General features: G+C 46.4%; 1 protein-coding gene across 1 annotated transcript; it reads right to left on the bottom strand.

Annotated features, from left to right (window-relative positions):
- Positions 1 to 205: 205 nt before the first annotated feature.
- LOC120361820 (nuclear RNA export factor 2-like) lies at positions 206 to 19,614 on the bottom strand. Its single transcript, XM_039463967.2, has 21 exons — positions 19,572 to 19,614; positions 9,538 to 9,727; positions 9,157 to 9,310; positions 8,766 to 8,849; positions 8,550 to 8,654; positions 8,360 to 8,440; positions 8,140 to 8,209; positions 7,895 to 7,983; positions 7,667 to 7,774; positions 7,364 to 7,473; positions 5,611 to 5,647; positions 5,168 to 5,236; positions 5,026 to 5,081; positions 4,778 to 4,885; positions 4,599 to 4,657; positions 4,360 to 4,475; positions 4,221 to 4,263; positions 3,560 to 3,632; positions 2,845 to 3,027; positions 391 to 451; positions 206 to 241 (listed from the first exon to the last, which is right to left on the bottom strand). Exons 1-21 carry the CDS (start codon positions 19,612 to 19,614, stop codon positions 206 to 208), a joined length of 1,875 nt encoding a protein of 624 aa, XP_039319901.2.
- Positions 19,615 to 19,823: the final 209 nt, after the last annotated feature.

Below are 19,823 nucleotides of genomic sequence, written 5' to 3'. Positions count from 1 at the left end.
AAACAGTGATCATGAGTGGGGCAAATACACAGAGCAAGTGGCTCTTCGGGTGGTTATGCCATGCAGCCTGCCAGTTAACTTTGGCTTCCTGATCAACCAGGCCTCCAATGCAGCTCCTGGGCATGGCCTTAGGCTGGTGAAAAGAGGAAACACAGAGGATGTGAACGAAGACAAGGAAGACACGGAAGGGCTCCTTTCAGGGGATCTACTTGAAGGCCTCTGCTGGGATCTTGCCCTCAGTCTACAGGAAGTAAAGAAAAGAAGGAGTTGGGATGTTAGTAGAGCCGGGTGCCCTGAGTTCCATCCCCATGCTACCTGGCCTCCATCTTCTTGGCCCTCCTGACGGCCCAGAGACAGCCGTCTTATGCCCACTTGATTCCCAGACCTCACCTGGAGCATAGTGAAGATCTGACCAGCTCTGGTGTAGTTCCACTCATTGTCCTGAAGGCACCTAAGGTGGGAGAAGAACAGGTGTTCTCCATTGCTGCCCCAGGACAGGCACACCGACCCTGCAATGCCACACTTACTCTATGCGACCTTTTTTTGTGGGACACACATATCAGTATGAGCACTCTTGTAACCATGAAGAAAGGCCTAGGGAAAACCAAAACGCCTATCCCTGACATTCATGCCCGCTAGAATTCAAATCACAAAAATAGGGGTATTCAAATGAACAAAGGAGCTTAATACATACTGGTAAAGAAAGATGTTCAAGAAATAACAAGTGGAAATTCAACAACATGTTTCTTTTATATTGAGATATAACGCACATACTGTAGCAGTCACACCATTTTAAGGTGTACAATTCAGTGCTTTTACATATATTCACAAGATTCTGCAACCATCACAACTATCTAATCCCAAACTATTGTGATCGCCTCAAAAAGAAAGTCCTTAACTGTTAGAGATCACTCTCCATTCTCCCTCTTCTCTGCATCTTGGCAACCACTACTCTGCTCTCCGTTTCTAGGGATCTGCCCGTTCTGAACGCTTCACGTGAATGGAATCATGTAATTACGTGGCTTTTTCTGACTCGCTGCTCTCATTTAGCACACAATGTGTTCAAGGTTCACCTATGTCATAGTATATATCACAACTACATTCTTTTGCATGAATGAATATTGCAATAGTATTCCACCCTATGGATGCACCACATTAATCTATCCATTCATTAGCTAAAGGTCACTGGATGTGTTTCCATTTTTTGGCTATTTCGAATAATACCACATGAAAATTCATGTGCAAGTTGTTGAATGGGCATATATTTTCATTTCCTTTGATATACACTTAGGCGTGGGATTACTGGATCATGTGTTAACTCCGTAATTAAGATTTTGAAGAACTGCCAAAACCTTTTCCCCAGCGACTGCTCCATTTTATGTTATCAGCAGTGATACATGAGATTTCCGATTTCTCTGCATTCTCCCCAACATTTGTAATGTTTTCTTTCACTGACTAAAGCTATCCTAGTGGGTATGAAGTGGTAGCTCAGTGTGGTTTTGATATGCATTTCCCTAACGACTAATGATGTTGAGAAGTTTTGCACATGCTTGTTGGTCTTCTTTGAAGAAACACCTTTTCAAATCATCTCCCCGTTTTCTAACTGGGTGGCTTGTCTGTTTCTAGTTGAGTTGCAAGGGTTCTTCGTGTCGGCAATGTGATTTGCAAATATTTCCCCGTTCCACTGAGTCAGTTTTCCACTTTCTTGAGAGTGTCTGTTGATGCACCAAAGCTTTTAATTTAGATAAAGTCCAATTTACCTTTTTTTCCCCCTTTGGTTGCTTGTGCTTTTGGTTTCATATGGAAGAAATGGTTGCCTAATTCAAGGTCATGAAGATGTACACTTACACTGTTTTACAGTTCTAGCTCTTACTTTTAGGTCCTTGATCCATTTTCGGTCAGTGTTTGCACATGATGTGAGTTAGGGGCCAAAAGTAATTATTTTGCTAGTGGATATCCACTTGTCCCAGCAACAACTGTAAAGAAGACTATTTTTTCCTCCACTAGATTTTTTTCAGCATCCTGAATGATAATCAACTGGACATAAATGGACTGCCAATTCTATCCCACTGATTCCCACGTCTGTTCCTACTTCGGGACCATGCACTCTTGATTAATGTAGTTTTGCAGCAAGTTCTGAAATCGGCAAGTGTGAGTTTTCTAACATTGTTCCTCTCTTTCAAGACGGGTTTGGGTGTTTTGGGTCCACTGCATTTCCACATGAATTTTGGGATTACCCTGGCAATTTCTGCAAAGAAGCCAGTTGGGATTCTGGCAGGGACTTCAATCAATCTGTAGGTTGTTCTGGGTGGTACTGGCGTCTTAATGATGTTAAGCCTTCCGATCGATGAACGTGGGATGTCTTTCCATTTATTTAAATCTTCTTTCGTTTTTTTTCAGCAGTGTTTTCAGATTTCAGAGTGTAAGATTTGTACTGCTTCTCTTAAGTTTGTTCCTACTTATTTTATTTATTTATTTTTTTGATGTTACTGTAAATGGACTTCTTTCCTTAGTTTCATTTTTTGGATTGTCCATTGCAACTACATAGAAGTGCGAATGATTTTTGTATATATCTGGCAACCTTGCTGAACTGGTTTCCTAATAGTTTGTTGTGCTAGATTCTTGCAGATTTTACATACGGAAGGTAATGTCATTTGGGCATTGTGTCATTTGAACACTTATTTACCTATACCAGTATAAAAGCATGATACCTTTTTCATGGGCCCACTTTTTTTTCAAAGCAAAATATCCAGGTTGTTATTTTTCCAAATTGCACGTGAGTCTCCACTGTTCACTCCTATGATGTCCCAACTCCCCTCAGCCCCATGTCCTCCCAGCACTCACTTATGAGACCATTCCAGCTTCATCCCAGACTGGGCAGAGAAAGCCTGCACCATTTCCTGCTGCTCCTGGGAGACGGAGGGCTCAGAGCTGGAGGAGGGTGTGGACACTGGGATGGAGAAGGCACTCTGAGTCTCTTGGGGGCTGGCATCCCTCACAAACAGCTCATCATTCACGATGCACAGACTGGTGGAAAGAAAAATGCACCCTCAAGCTGGACAGGTAGACAACTCCACACCCCCGACAACAGGATCCTTCTTAATCACTGCCACTCAACAACCAAATTCCTTCCATATCCCTACTGTGCCCGACTCCTGGATTTTTTTGGCTGGTACCCTCTAACCCTCCCATGGAGTTCACTTTTGGAGAGACTGTCTACCAGCTTCACTAGATTTTCAGATCTAAGCCCAACAGGTTTACCCTGTACAAGAGCCCAAGGAAATGGATAGCCTTATTCGGGTTTTCAGAGAAAGGCACTGAATCACAGAGAGGTTGGCTAAGCTGATGAAGGTCACACAGTTTGTTGAGTGCTGCAGTGAGGAAGAGAACCCTACTCCGACTCCAGGTCCCACACTCTTAAACACTAAACGAGGCGGCTCCTTGATCTACCTGTTGGCCTTCCACAATACTGAGAACACCCCGAGGACTGCACCCAACACATTCCCACAACACTATCCCCAGGCTGGGATGGGTGCTCCACCCACAACACAGAACTAACCTGGAATTGCTACCAGGGGTAGTGATGAAGGTCCGGGTGAAGGCGAAAACAGAACCCTGAGACTGTCCTTCCACTTCAAAGACAACAAACACCACCACCTTATAGTTGTACAGGCTTTACGTGCTCACACGGTGATCCCCAGTCAGAGTCTCGCTTGACACTCACACAGAAGCAGAGTAGACCAGGACAATTGTTCACATGGAGTCAGGAGGATGTGGCAGGAATGGCGAGGGCAACAACGGGAACAATATGCTCCCAGTGATAGGGCCCCTATCATGTGTGGGGCCCCGTGAAAACCACAAGTTCACTTGATTCCTATTTCACATAGCCCAAGAGATGGGTTATTGTTGGCCCCATTTTGCAAATGAGGAAACTGAAGGGTTAAGTAACCAGCAGAAGTTCACAGAGTAAGAACCTGGAATGAGAGCTGTCAAACTCCACAGTCCGTGTCCTTAAAGCACGCCTGAGCTGTGCAGGGCAGACAGTCATGGACCTAGTTCAGACCAGGGTGGTTTGCGGGCACAGTAGGGGTGGGAAAACATGGAGGGAAGAAGAGGAGGGAAAGGGACAAAATCAGGGAAGCTGGGAGAGTTCTGAGAGGGAGCCTGGCCAGGGGGAGGAAGCAGTGGGGATCGAGGGAGGGGACTCTACAGACACTCACCCTCCTTGAACACCCCGTTGACAGAAAAGCAGAGCATCCATTTCTGAAAGGGAAGAGCTCAGGTGCTCGGGATCCTCCTTAACCTCCTTACCCACCTCTGGCTCTCTGGGCCTGCCCGAGGGAGGAAGCAGGTGCTCACCGTCTGGTACCACATGTCCACCAGGATGGAGCTGAGGTCATGCCGAGTCTTGGGCAACGCACTGAGGAAGTCCACAATGTCACGTTTTGTATGTTTCAGCAGTTCCTCCCTCAGGTCTGTAGAGGAGAGGAGAGGGAAAGAATGGGGGGGCGGGGGCTGCCACACTCTGATCTGTGGCCTCTGTGATTGTTCCTGCCACACCCCCTTACCTTGCCCACTCTTCCCCCTCACACACTTACAGGGGTCCTTGAGTGTTTTCATATTCCTGCTATCCTCCAAGTACTGGCTCAAGCTCTTCCTAGGAGAGAAAGAGGAGCAGGAGTGGGTGGTCTGGCCAGTGCGGACATTTCCAGGAGCTGGCCTGTGTCTGCTGAGGAGACACACAGCCTCGGAGGAGGGTCTGAGCCCCCATACTCACGGAGTTGAGTCCTCAGTGTTGAAGGGAATTGTCACGGAGAAGCAGGCCTCCTCATGGTAAGCACCAAGGAGACCCCGTCTATCTCCAGAGTCATAGATCGAGTAATACCTGTGGGGAAGCAGTGAGGATAGGCTATCTCTGTGGCCTGGACCCCAAATGAGACTGGAAAACTCCCATGAACTGATCTGTTCATGGGTGGACCAGTCTGCCTCAGCCCTCCACTTCCTCATGGTCCCAGGGATACTTACTGCTGCAGGAACTGCAGGACCATATGCTTTAGGGTCTCAGATCCATTACAGCTTTCCTGAAATCAAAAGACAATTTGGACCTATGCAGTGGACAAAGCCTTCCTTACAACACTCCAAATCTTGCTTGGTCCTTCTTTCTCACCTTGCAGGGTTTCATTAACTCAGAGCTGTCAATGTCAACAGTTGTTGCTGAGGATAATGCTCGGCCGTCCTGGAGAAGGAAACAGGAAGTCAGCAGTGGAGACCAAGGAGGTGGAGCTGGATGACCGGTAAGATGAACATGCCCGGGGAGAAGAAGCATCAGAGGCCAGGTGGGAAATGGTCCTGGAATTTCCAGTGGGTGGCTTTCTCATGAGGTGCCGGACATCTCTACAATTACATGCCAGCATGGGTGTTTGTGTGCGTGTGTGTTTATGGACACGTTTCCAGGCAGAATATTCTTGTCCTTTTCAAGAATCCATGCCTCTAAAATGGATGAGGGTCTGATACAAGCATGTAGTCTAGGCAAGACCCAAAGGACTTGAGGGCAGGTGTGGAGGTCATGTTCTGGAGTAGGAGGAGACTCACGGTATGATAGATACTTACCAGGCGTAACAACTTGGGGAAACAATCCTGGATGGCACTGTCCGAAACCAAAAATAGAATGAAGTGACTGACAGTTCAGGGCTGTGTGGCCTCTCTCCCTCTCCTTTCTCCTGGTTAGCTTCCACATAGACTGCCCTGACTCCCTTTTCTCCAGTGCCACAAGCAGCAGCATTGGGAGCCCAGGCTCCAGGGCTTTCTTCCCCTCCCTCTCTTCCTCGTCTTTTTCCAAGCCAACATGGAAGGCTCTGCAGGGAGCACGAAATGGGGTGGGAACCCAGGGCTCTGCTACCTCACTGGCTGTCCATCAATGTGGCCAAGAGCAGGTAAGCCCTTAGGGATGGCCCAGGGTGCTGGGACAGGGAGGTGAGCGAGGCCAGGCTCAGGTGGCAGGAAGATGGGGGCAGGGGTGTCAGTAGAAATGGGGTGAAGGTAGGGGTGGGAGAGACGGGGGAGTCATAGGAGATGAGAGACAAAGGAGAAGCAGGATGCAAAGCAAAAGGAAGGGAAAGATGATCTACTGTGGGGGTGGACTTCAGGGAGGAAGAGAGGAGAAAAGGTCTCCCCTGCTGCAGCCCTTTCCCTCAACGCCCCCTGGCTGGCCCTGGGGACTGAGGCAGGAAAGGAAAACATGTACCTGTTGGGCTGGGGCCCGCTGGATGCAGCTGGAGCCTTTCTCACCTGTGTGAGCTCAGTCTGAGCTGGGAATGGAAAACAGAGCAGCCACGGGGACAGGAGACCTTCTCCCAGGAGGAGTGAAGGGTCAGGCCCCAGCTCAGCATGGGATTCAGAGTCTGGGAACACCCTCTCCCGGCCACTGCATTCTCTTCTGATGGTCCCTGGCGCCTGCACCCAATGTGCTGACACCTTGTCCGAGGAAGATGACCCATCTCCGGCTACCCAGGGCTACTCTGAGGGCCCAGGCAAGACAATGTGAGGTGTGGAAGGAAGGAGGGGCAGTGGCTTGAGAGGTCTGTCTTTCTGTCTCCTCAACCTCCTCTTCCTCTGCCCAGTGCCTTCCACTCCTGACTCAGGAATGTGGCCCACTTCTGGTTCCCTGACTCGTTAAAGCCAGGTTTCTCCTCAAGGAGGGCCCAGCTTCTTGCATGGGGCCACAGGAAGAGATGGCAAGACAGCAGCCACCCAGGGCCTCGGCCCCTAGCATGGGGCAGGGAAGCCCTCACGCCAGCACAGGACAGGTGCAGGCACCTTTCTGGAGCAAGAGGAGAACCCCTCTCGGGAGAGTGGAGGGAACTCCCATCTCACCATGGAGGCAGGAAGGCCTGTCTCAGCATGAGGCCCAGAGAGAGCCACAGGACTCTTCTCAGTCCAGGGCACCAGCATCTGAATACTGCTGGCCCTGCAGAGGTGAGGGAGCCCCACTTCCTGGAGCACACTCACAGAAGACGCGCTGGAGGAGGCCACGTGGAGACAGGAGGGAAAGGCACCCCAGAGCAGGTGAAAAGTGGAGCATGTCAGAGAAAGGAAAGGAGACAGCTAAGCACAGATGAGAGTGATGCCAAGAGAGGAAAGAGAGGGAGAGCAAGAGAGAGAGAGAGAGAGAGAGAGAGAGAGAGAGAGAGAGAGAGAGTGTGTGTGTGTGTGTGTGTGTGTGTGTGTGTGTAGGAGGGGAGGAGGTCTGTGGTCCTCCCAGAGGACCAAGGCTGCCTCTTCCTGCAGAGGGGCACTTTCAGATACAGCTCAGTCATCCAGGGAGCAAAGGTGCCCAGGAAGGGCGACAGGGGTTGTCACTGACCTTACATAGGCGGACTCGTCAGAGAAGGTGCTGCACAAGGGGTTCCCTTCTAGCCACAGCTCTTCGAGCTTCAGCCCTTTCACCTTGCCCAACTCCCACACCGACTTCAGCTAAGAAAGATGGGGAGGAAACTGGAGAAGGAGGGCCAGGGAAAGACAGACACCCAGGACCCTGGGCCCCAAGTTCCCCCAGCCCTCACGGTCACCTACAGACACCAGACACCTCTGCCTGCCTGTTGCCAACATCCTGATGTGTACCGCCATCCATCCTCCACCCAAAGTTGATCTGGCTCCCCCTTCTCACCTCATTTTTGGAGAGGTTCAGGACCGTGACTTTGGGGGCCTTCTCTATAATGTCAGACAGGCCATCCAGCTGGTACAGTTTGTTGTTGCACAAGTTCAAGGACAGTAGCTTTGGGTCAAGAAGAGTTAGTATGGCAGCTACTATCTTGGGCCTCAGAGACACATCTGCCCTCCACCTTTTCTCTTCCACCCCTCTAACTAAAAACCAGCACTTGGCCTAAGGCTTCACCTCAGGGAAATTCGATTCAATGATCTTCAGAGTGGCAGCCATGCAGTTTCTTCGATTCAGGATTATATCAATATCATGGCCCGTCAAGTCTTCAGAAAGCCAGGAGAAGGGAATCAGAAGGCTGGGAGGGCCCTGGCTGGACCAGAGCCAGCACCAACCCCTCCCTAAATTGCCATCCCTAAGTTTCCCTCCCAGGCAGACTACCCTGCCCCCACTTGCCTTAGAATTGCTGCTGTCAGCCATACCTGGGTCAAAGCGGAGACTTTGGAGATCAAGAGCTTGCTGGGAGACATCATATCGTTTGTCCATGGTCAGCTGCAGAGTTAGAGATGAAGACAGAGACTCTTAGGCTCTGGTGGTGGTAGTGGTGGTGGTGGTGGTGGTGGTGACAGGGAAAGAGGGGACCAGGGGAAGAAGAGGTGCGTCCAGGAAATAGGCATGCAATGATCATGGAGTCTGTATTACCTTCAGCAACTCCATTTCGCTTGGCTTCAACTTATTCTTCACAGAGAAGGGCGCAGTAGAATGATTGACAAATATACATATCTGCAGGAAGGTGAGGCGGGTAAGTACCAGGACCTCTAATCGCAATGAGGATGACCAGCCTCCTGGCCTGTCCTCCTGCCCAGAGACTAAGGACAGGGAATGCACACACCTTCCGGTTGTGGTCATCACAAATCGTATAGTTGACATCCTTCAATGCGGAGGCAGTACTAGCACCTTGCACAAAGAAGTGTGCCCGATTTTGGAAGTAGTGGAACTACAGGGAGCGAAGGCAACAGCAATGGTGTCAGAGGGCAACGGCCCCTGCTGAGCCAGGCCTCTCCCCATACCCCGTGCCCACTCATCTGGCTTCACCATGCTCTCTTACATCAAACGGAGTGAAGGGGACACTGCAATGGCTCTGGATTGAATTGATTAGCCATGCCTTGTCATACTTTCCCCCGTAAGGAATCTGAGGACAAAAACAAGACACAGGAGAGAAAGGAGAGACAACATGGAACAAATGATGGAGAACAGAACCAACCGGCTCTTTTTTCTTTCTTTTTTACTCCAACCTTCTACTTAGTTTGGACTTCTGAAGAAGCGACTGCTGACATGATTTCTTATTTATTTGTGTGCCTAATATGGATTCCCTCAACTCCCTTTCCCCCCATTCCAAAGCTCTCCTCCAAATAATCAACTTAGGGTGTTTTAAGTGGTCTTCCTTCTATCAGGTTCCAGCGTAGTCCACCTAATGCAGACCTCACCAAGATACTCACTGTGACCTTGAACCAGGCCCTCGTTTGTCCATCTTGTGTGTCCTCCATCATTTTTCTCTCTGGACGTTTTCTGTTTCTCCATGTGGTAGTATGGATTTGGTCTTCACTATGCCATTTCACTAGCTTCCTGCTGCATTCGATGCTATAAGGAGTGCTGTGGGGAAGAGGCGAGAAGGGGGGTATCCATTAAATCTAAGAAAATCTTGTATACACGCTCCCCTCACTGACAGCAGCGCTACAGTTAGGATTGCTTAGCCATTATTCCACTTTCAGCATTCCTCAGTTCTTTAATGAGAGAAAAAAAGGAAGACCACGGAGAATAAAAGGGTTGCACAGTCCCGGGGGACTGCTACGTGCAAACCAGGCTGTCTGGTCACTTACTGTCTTAGTTGGCGGTCCTTGTGGACATCTCCCATCTCCAAGCATCCATCATTCTCCTGGCGCTCTGAAGGAGGAAGCTCATGCCCACCGTGTTCATAATGAGGGTTCCTCTTGTCAAAATTGTCCTGGAAAGGACTCCCACCTTTCTTTCTTCCTTGAAAAGTGCCACCATGGTCATGACATCCTGCAACTGGGAACAAGAAGACAAGTTGGAAGGCACGTCAATGGGTCAATGGCCCACTTACCACGTGCCATGCCGTGGGCTAACTCCATGGTAGGGTAAGCAGAGTGCCAACCCGCCCCAATGGACCAATCACACAAGCCCCAGAAAACGAACTCCTCTGCCTGTCCAGATACAAGGGCCTTACCTCACAGGTGGCACAATCAGGGGAGGAATCTTGGGAGAGGAAGCAACTGTGTTGAACCTCTTTAAGAAATGGAGCAGGAATTATACAGAACAGAGGTGCGTGTGTCCATGGGTTAGTCTAGATACCAGACGCACACCTGGAGGGGTTCCTAATCTTGCCTTCCCTCGGGCTTCTCCAGTCTAACACACCAACCACACCAACACCAGGGAGACAACCTCTCTAGCACCTCCCAAATCCAGTCCTCCAAATGCATTCTGTGAACAATCGGCAAGCTGTACTTCTTTGCCGGTGTAGCACAGGCTTTAATGGCAGGCGAGAGTGAGGTATCAGCTTCCGAAGCTGCCCCCTAACCTCCAGCCTTGCCCTCAACAATACTCAGTTGGAAATACCCAGAGCAGGCTTTCTTTTTGTCCAGCCTGAAATGCTTTCAGCCCAAGACACAACTCTTCCCAAGCAAGTGACAGAATTCCCAGAAAGAAAGAAAATCAGCAAAGATACTGAAAACCAATACAGTAACAGGATCTAAAGGACATAAGTAAAACACCGTGCCCAACAACGAAAGCAAAGCATGCTTTTTGTTTCCCCCTCTATCGTCTTATAGCATTCACGAAGGTAGACCATCTCCTGGGCCATCAAACAGACCTCAACCAATTTCAAAATGTACACGTCATCTCAGGGTGCCCATATGAATAAAATTTCGGTCACTGCTGATCTCTCTGCGATGTACTACTGATTATGGCCAGGCCTCAGATGACCTGTGGGGGCTGGAGAAGGCGGGTCACTGCTTTCACTGTGTGTGACCCACTGTCAGGACAGTTCTGCTCCTCTCGGCTGTTTTGGGACTTTCCCTGTGTGCCATTAGAAGTGATATTAAATGTAGGCAGAGCGTTTAACCTAGACATTCCTGATGCTCGGTCCCCACAACTTGGAGGTGGACCTGGAGTGCTCACTTTCTCTCACACTCTACATCCAACCGATCAGGATGGATGTATCTTCTCTGGGCTCTACCTTTAAAATATATCCAGAGTCTGGCCACTTCTCACCCCCTCCATTGCTACCTACCCTGGCCAGGTCACCAACATCTGTCTCCTGCATTACGCTGCCTTCCAACTTGTCCTTCCGCTTTTGCCCTTGGCTCCCTTACCATCTATTTTCAACACAGCAGGCAGAGGGACCTTTTTAAGCGCCTAAGTCAAATCTTGTCATTCCTCTACTCAAAATCCTTTAACCGGGGTTTGGGGCCCATCGGTATGTTAAAAAGCTATGAGTCCCTAACAATACGCAGCTACAGTGACGACAACAACAACAACAACAACAACAACAACAACAACAAAGACCCTTAGTGCTGACATTTGGAGGATGCCCGGAAACCAACTCATTTTCACGAAAGTCCATAAATGAAAGGGAAAAAAAACAAAGATTAAAGTGAGGGTTCAGGGCACGTGGTGAATATACGGAGCACAGGAAGAGTCAGCGTCATTTCTGAGAACCAGCATTACTTCAGAAATAATGTCACTGAGGGGAAGAAGGTGTAAAAGTGAGCTATTCAACAGCTACAGCTACAGCCTCAGGCAAGGCTTTGTGTTGGAAGAGAGCACAGATGATACACATGCCACAGAGGTACGCGACAGAGAGAGATGCTGAAGACAAAACACACACAGGCACACATCCGCTTGCTGAACTCTGGCATCTCAGCACAATCCCTGTCTCGCAGTTGTGCTGCCAGAATTACAGGCGATCTCAAGAGTACTATAAAGCAGCTAGTGCTTCTCACCCAGACCGCCTGGGCTTCCCCTCCGGCCCCACCACGATGTACTGGCTGATCCTCCCACACAGACACAGTAGTGAGTATCCTTTATGACATCACGTGCGTTCCTACTGGTACTTCCTGTGTTATTTTGGAATTCTGCCTACGTCACTGCCATGCCACTGAGTGCGTCAGCATCCCTGCTACGGCATGGAAAGAATGAGGTAAGAAGAAAACCAACACTTGCCCAGTGGCAACCAACAGTTGCTCCGTGTTGGGCAGACTCACTAGGTTTCTCTTGACCTCCTCACAGAAATCCCATGACAATTGTAACCAGTCTCTTTTCAGATCATGGATATGAGGCTCACAGACGTCAGGTACATTTCCCAGCCAAGTAAGTGGCAGAACAGGAATTACATCGTCACCTATATTGGTCTGCCTCTACACCCTGGGTGCTCCTCCAGCAACTGCACTGGTTCTCCCTTAAATGGCAAGCTTTCAGGTCTCAAGGACAGACTTTGGTGAGCAGGCCAGGGATGATGTTTTGTGTTAGTCACTCCTGTTGGGGTGAGAACCAGGTGCCTTGGATAAGGTGGAGATCTCTGTCTTTGACCAAATGCGTGGAATCTGTTTGGGCCACAGGTTTTCAGATTAGGAGTCACTTTGGGCGGGTGGTGTCTGGCACAGAAGAAGGGCCTCATTGATATTTGTTAAAAGAATGCATGTGACGTAGGTTTGGGATCATCGGCAAAACGACTTTTGAGAATACATCCATCTCAACCATTTCTACCGACGTCTACCTGTATTTATTCCAGACCTATTCGGGCTGCAGAACTATTCCATAACCTACTTGCAAAACTAGAAAGAACTACGTTTTTCTTCTGCAACATTAATATTTTTTTCATTAATGTATCGTTAGAAACAGAACTAAGCACCTCCCTGCAGGCTAAGGCTAGAACGGCAGCTTTGAGGATCTCAGAGGAGGAGGCTTTTGCAAATAGTAGTGACGGAAATGAGGAGAGGCGTTCCCTGAATCCAGCAGACAGAGCTTTCTGGACATGTGGTCTCTGTAGGCAGAATGTTCTGGACCTACAGGCATGTTGTGTTCACTCAGCCTTCTGACAGGCAGGAAGTACCCTCCCTGTCTCAGGGAAAGGAAAGAGTATGTGGGTCTGTGCGTCTGTGGAGCCCATGCAAGCAAGTATTTGTATTTTGCATTACATGCTTCTAGAATTAGGTTACAGATAGGCACGACTCCAAGTCATGTTGGGAAACACACTGCCGCACAATACTGGAGCCCACTGCACATTTCTTTTCATGTGTCATGTATTATATATATGGCCAAATTTTGTTTCTTGTTCAGAATATGCTTTTTTCTTTTCTTTTTTCTTTTTTTAACCTCTCGGTGTTTTAATATTTGAATTGACAGTTTTAAAATAAGAAAGTATTTAATAGAGTTCTCTGCACACAAAAGTAATGGAACAATATTCACGGGTTGACCAGGGTTACAGAGCACCCCCAGTGGGGGAGACCAAAAAACCCAGTGGAACACAGCCAGGGCTTCAAAGTGGATGTAAGATTTTGAGTCCCTGATCTACATTTCCCAGGAGAAGCACATGAATACTTTTAAGCGTAAAAGTGATATTTTCCATGAGATTTACACCAACATACCCTTCCAGTAACCGTGTGTGAGTCTAATTTTCTGCGATATGCCTAACCATTCAGAAGTCATTCTTACACTTTGATCCGGACATTTCACTTTTTGAATTTACTACATAAATCGCTCTCTGTCTAAATATATACATATAATTATATGGCTGTGCCTTACAGGTGCCTTGGGACAGAAGGATGATGGGACCAGAGAGTGGCTGATATTATCCTGGGAGAAGCAGAAATGACTGTCCTTGGAATCAAGTAGACATGGCAAGGAAGGGGCATGACATACAGAGTGAAAAGGGCAAGGGATGGATGTGTGGGTCAGAAAGGAGAGGGTGAGGTGAATACAGAGAAGACAACGAAACACACATTGAAAAATCCCCTAGGGAACTGAATTCATCCTGGCGATACGCTCCCTTCTGGAAGCCCTCCTTCTTTCCTGTCCACGTACATCTTGTCTGTCCCTGCTACTTCACTTCAATTTGAACACTAGAGAAACAGTTCCCACACAGTCTAAAAAAAGAGAGATGGTACAGGGCAACAGTGTGCAACGACAAGTTTCTTGCCCAGAAGCCTGGAGTCAGGGGTCACTGGTTCCAGACACCACACCCATCATTGCCCACCAGACTCTGAGTGGGCCCCTTGGCCCCACTCATTTCAGCCTTGACACAGAGTCGCACAGGATTGGTTATGGGCACAGGATTTGAAATCAGATCCATCAGGATTTCAATCCTGGTGCTAAACTCTATGATCCGAGGCAAGTAACTCGCTGTGACTCAAGTTCTTTTTGCTCCTTTCCGCCCCCCCCGACTCAAAGAATTTAGTAACGGTTTCAACCTTGTGGGCTACCGTAAAAATTAAGTGAGTTAACACATGGCAATACGTGAAAAGCACCTGGAGAAGGGCCTGTGACCTAACAAGCACCATACATAAGTTGTCTATTGCTATGTCCAGAACCTAGTACAACATCTGGCATTTACTGAGGGAGAAATATGTGTTAGTTGTATTCGTTGTCATTAGTCCTCCTGGAAATGACAAGGAAAAGAGATGAGTGAGTCGGATCTGGTTGCCATGTCAGCCGTATTTTCACAAAGCGGCAGTAGTAAAACAGGGCAGCCCCAGCCCCAGTGGGGAATCATGTGACATATGGATGAAGGGAACCAAAATAAAATGCTCGGAGCATGAAACAGGTCATGTGGAAGGATTCAATAGGGGACTTAAATGCCCATTTCCAACCTTTGAGGAAACAAAATGTATTATTATGCAAGAAATGTTTCAGGTTTAAGTGGCAGACTACAAGCAGCCAGGCAGAAGATTCGTCACACCATGTGATACAAAGGGAAAGAAAAAAAATGACAGGTTACAAAACTGTATATTATAGTATGATTCCTCAGAAGAAAATATCAGTGAAAAATTCTGTTTTCATTTGTAAATATGAACACAAACAAGTCAGGGTAAAGGGACACGTGAGAATGTCAACCATGTGTAGAAGCAGGTGGCTGGAATGCAGAATGGTTATACTTTCACACCTATCCTTTATACTTGTATAAGTGGATGTTTATGGCTGGGTCAGGGTTTTGTCCAGTGCTTGGGAAGAAGCACTTTTCCTATTGACCCATATACAGCATAATGGAAACGGTTTATTATTGATTATCGGGTCTGAATATCTTCCCTGTGATTAATAAGCTAACCTCACTTTTGACGACTCATTCAACTTCTCCTGATCCCAGGTTCCTTAAATGTAAAAACCAGGGATTAGGGCTAGCTAGCACATCAATCAAGATATAGAACATAACACACACCCCAAACGGTTCCCGGTTGATCTCCTCTTCACCCCTTGGCTCCATGCAAACACTGATCTGCTTTCAGTTAGTATACATTCGTTTTCCTATTCTAGGATTTCACAGAAACGGAATCAAACACCCTGTACCCCTTTGTGTCTGGCTTCTTTAACTCGGCATGTTTCTGTGACCCATCCATGTTCTTGAATTTTCCTTGCTGAGTAGTAGCCCCTTGATGGACATACCACAATTTGTTCACCTTTGATGTTGTTTTAATGAAGTTTCAGGAGGAAGTGAAAGGAGAAACTTGCCTCCAATTAGCCATCTTTCTTGGACAGCCTTCTATTCCTTTGTAACGGACATAATTTCATCCTTTATCACTCCTTTGTCTCTCTGGGGAAATATTATCTTAATGTCTGTTTCAGTCGCTTCCATTTTTTTCTATTCCCTCAGTGCCAATTACTGAATTTGTTGAGTTGGTGCCATCCCTGGGTTGTGTCTGTCTTCTGCAGAGGAACCTCCACTCCTGAATCGGCCCTGGGCTCACGGACACTTTGCTTTAATCCATACGCTTCTCTGGCCTTGCCGGCAGTTTAGCTTCAACCCGGACACAAGCTGTGGTGGCCCCTGCTTTGCAGTTTTCTCATTTCCTTTCTGTTTGAAAAAGACATTCTCCTCGATTTCTTACACGGGAATCTTTATTTCGTATTTTCCAGTGTAACTCTGTATTTATTGTATATTGTATATTCTGAAGCCACAATTATAACATTTTAAAAGTATACATCCTAAAATACTTGCATTCTTATCATTTAAATTGCTCAAGCAGTTCTCAACCATGATTACATTAGAGCCACTTGGAGACGTTGAGACAATTCACTAGCACCAGGACACACCCAGAACAATCAAAGCAGAACCTGGGTTAGATCCAGGCAACCACACTTTTAAACTCTCCACGTGACTTGCAGTGTGAAACCAAGGTTGAAAACAACTGTGTTAAAGCCTCAGCTTTTGGCTTATGCTTGCCAGAGGATCCTAGGAATAGCTGCCTCCTCATTTTGCTGACTTCCCACTCAGCACTGTTTTGGGGACCCAATGAGTCTGTTAGCTTAGAGCGGCGGTCAGCAACTATGGCCTGTGGGCCAAATCTATCCCAAATCCCCATTTCCTTCAAGGTCTTTTGCTTGCAACCAATTTTGGTGCCAAGTTGTGTGTTAATCAAGGTCCCAACCTGCCTATGCCAGAATTCACTCTAGCTGTTTTGTACAAACAAGATATCTGTAATAAAATATATTACATAGCTTACAAAAACTCTGTGAGGGCCAGAAAAGCAGGCCTGGATGCTGTACAGCCAGGAGAAGTCCACCCACATTATGAAACCGCCACAGCTGAAATACCACTGTTGCCTGCCCATTAATTGACATGCATGACAGAGACTGAATTCTAGAAACTCTACAGTGGCTGCCCCAAAACCTGGAGACCTCCCTCATCGCAGGTAGTCCACCCCACATATGGCTCCCATGCTATTCAGTTCCACCTCTGAGTCTCATGTTGGCAGCTTCATATGATAGATATCCCATTTGGGACCCTAACTGCAAAGGGCGCTGGTAAATTGTGTGTGTGTGTGTGTGTGTGTGTGTGAGAGAGAGAGAGAGAGAGAGAGAGAGAGAGATAAAGAGAGAGAGAGAAAGAGAGAGTGTGCACCCATGCATGTGGTGGTATGCATGTGTGTTTCCTTTCATGTTCCAACTTTCTAGTCTCTACGGTACAGGAAAGTATATAAGAATGTTCAAGAGTGTTGGAATAGCTGCCAAATAAGCAGATTCATCGTATATTTCACAAGACACTTTTTTTCTATTGTAAATGGTATATTTACAATAGAGACGGTATTTTCCATTTGTTACAATGGTTTGTGTATATTTGTCTTACATCCAACAAACTTGTTAATCTGTTATTAATTTTAATTTTCTGTAGCTTCTCTTGAGTTTCATATGAAGATAGGCACATCAACAGCTATAAATTTGTTTATTTTCACTTTTATACATATGTTCATTTATGTACACAGGCATGCATGCATCACAGCTTACTGCACTGCCTAATATGATATAAGGCTTACTGCACTAGATTCAGTATGACATTGAACAGAATTTGTCATACCAGTCATCTTTATCCCTTTTCTGATTGTAAGGAGAATAATTCTAGTGTTTTACTATCAAGGGCGGTGTCTGATGTGCTGTATTGTTTCGATACCCACTGTCAATTTAAAGAAATAGCTTTCTATATTACCGATCTACTGAGAATTACTGTTATTCTTGTTGTTCAGTTCCGGCTGGTTCATTTATTGCATCCCCACTTTTTTTTTTTTTTTTAAATGATCTTTGTGGTATGTGTCCTGTCCTCCTCCCTTTATTCAGCTAACGTGTTAAATTACATTATGGATCTCTTAAAATGTCAAACAAAGCTTGCATGCTTGGGATTAAACACAACTTTGTCATGCTGTGTTATCTGTTTTACCCATTGTTGGGTTTAGTTTGCCATTAATTGATTTATATTATTTGCGCTTCTGTGACTAATTCAGATCGGCTAGTAATTTTGCCTTTGCATGTATTCCTTGTCAAGAATATATCAAACAAACTAAGATGTTCTATTCCTTCAGTAGGGAAAGCTATATTTTCCCCCTGGAATTCATCTATTTAATCTAAGTTTTCAAATGATCACATCTTTTTCATAATGTGATCTTTTCCATCTTTTCTGTCACTGTAAGTGTGACACTATCTTCATTCCAAAAGTGGCTTACCTGCACCATCTCGCTAATTTTCTCTGCCCATGTGGCCAGAGATTTTATCATTATCTTGTGTTTCTGAAAGACTGACATCTAGCAATTTTGTTCAACTCCATCACATCTGTTTTCAGTTTCATCAAGTTAGGCTCTAATTTTTATCATTTTTCCTTAACAGAGTGGAAAGGCGTGGATATTATTCTATATTAAGTAAATGGTCAATGAACTGTCCTTTCATCTACCACCTGATTTTATTTTTATAATAGAGTACAATGGATATTCAAATATCCAATACATTCCCTCGTTTGGAATAGACCTCTGGCTTATCAGTGCTGGTCTTTTTAACCAGTGCCATCGTGTCTATTCAATTAAACTATCAGATGATTAAGGAAGAGGGAATTGCATTGTTGATGTGAAAGAATTTTTACTATAAACTTCCCGTAAGAGAAGAGCAGACAGCGTAGAAAGAAGCAGAAAGGACATCGACTTTGAAATCACACCAGGGTGGATTCAAATCCCGATTCTGTCACTTACAGCCCATGTGGTGTTAGGCAAGTACTTAATCCCTCCCAGCTTCGATTCCTTCATGCGGTAGTCAGTGCTGCCACTTACCAAGTGTTTACATTCTCCCCTGTCCCAGGCACCTGGTAGAACTGCCCGTCCTGACTGCCTTCCTTGGGGCAGGGTCGTGCATGCGACTAGCTCTGGCCAATGGGTTGTGAGTGACCAGTGACATGGGTTATTTCTGGGCCAGAACGTTTGGTCGTTGGTTGGAGAGCCCCTAGGGCTCTCTCCCACTCTGACGCGGTGACTAACCCTTTTCTAGACGGTGGTTGCTCCATTAGTTTGGGTCTCTGGGTCATTCCAGTAAGAATCGCTCAGACCCAAACATCCCCCATCCCATGAAGGATGTGCACCTGCCATAAACATGTAGCAGGAGTGAGAAATAAGCCACTGAGGTTTGGGGGTTGCCAACGGAGCACAGCGTTACACTCAGCCTCTCCTGACTCATACAGCTCATCTATCAATTAAAATAACACCCTCGGAGGATTTTCCTGAGGGTTAAATGCAGTAACTTGCATGACGGCCAAGGTTATCACAGTGCTTGACATATAACAGGGGTTCAAACTATGGCAGCTGTAACTATTAAGTAATAACAAAATGGTTCTGAAGAAGTGTGTTTTTTGTTTGTTTTTGTTTTTATAAAACGAGCAGGACTGCGTCTGCTGGTCCTGACAGGTTAAGTTGTATCCTGTTTTCAAGAGTGGCACACTTTATTTGCTGCCACAGGTAACACTTCCTAATCACTTGCATTGTTTGCCAGCACCAAGGTATCAGATGCATGCTTGACGGTATCTCTGAAGAGTAAAAATGTGGAAAGCTTCAAGCAGGAGAGACTGACTAATGACATAAAATAAAAGGAATTAAAGAGCAATAACCAATTTCTTAATGAGCAGAATAGATTACAACTACTATGAACCCACACTCCGCTGTTCTGAGTAAACAAAGGCACAAGGTTTTAAAGTGTTAGAAGATGTAGTCTGAACAGGGTTTCCCCAAATAATTTCTGAGTAACACTGGTACCTCAAATGCTCTATGGAAAAACTGTGCCGTTCCCATATAAGTTGGGGAGAGTAGCCCTCCCTTTCAGACTCAGTGTTGTATATCAGCAGATCATCTAACAAATTCCTACAGTATTCGTTTACCTTCAGTTCTGTATGTCCCACACTTCCTTAGAGTAGAGCACATTTTGTTGTTGCTTTGTCCTGGCCCTAGTGTCTCACAGAACAGACTTGGAAATGCTGAAATGAGAGAAAAATCGATTATTCGAGCTACCTGTGCTATCAAATATCACAAGTCACAATATTCTCTAGCCATCTACTGAGCAATACTTAAAACCCCGTAAGTTTAAGCACTGTCTTGCTAATTAGCTCAACTTCATAGACCCAATACCACTT

Source organism: Saimiri boliviensis, chromosome X (assembly GCF_048565385.1).
Source record: "Saimiri boliviensis isolate mSaiBol1 chromosome X, mSaiBol1.pri, whole genome shotgun sequence".
NCBI lineage: Eukaryota > Metazoa > Chordata > Mammalia > Primates > Cebidae > Saimiri > Saimiri boliviensis.
The sequence above is the reverse complement of the archived record's forward strand: the minus strand, read 5'-3'. Positions and strand labels throughout refer to the sequence as shown.

What these genes read in the sequence shown, in the direction of transcription:
- LOC120361820 (XM_039463967.2), bottom strand. Translation starts at nt 19,614, where the DNA reads ATGTGCTCTACTCTAAGGAAGTGTGGGACATACAGAACTGAAG. An exon ending in AAGTCTCCGCTTTGACCCAG is followed by an intron (nt 7,984 to 8,139) that starts GTATGGCTGACA and finishes GGCTTTCTGAAG; the next exon opens with ACTTGACGGGCCATGATATT. An exon ending in GTCCTGCAGTTCCTGCAGCA is followed by an intron (nt 4,886 to 5,025) that starts GTAAGTATCCCT and finishes GCTTCCCCACAG; the next exon opens with GTATTACTCGATCTATGACT.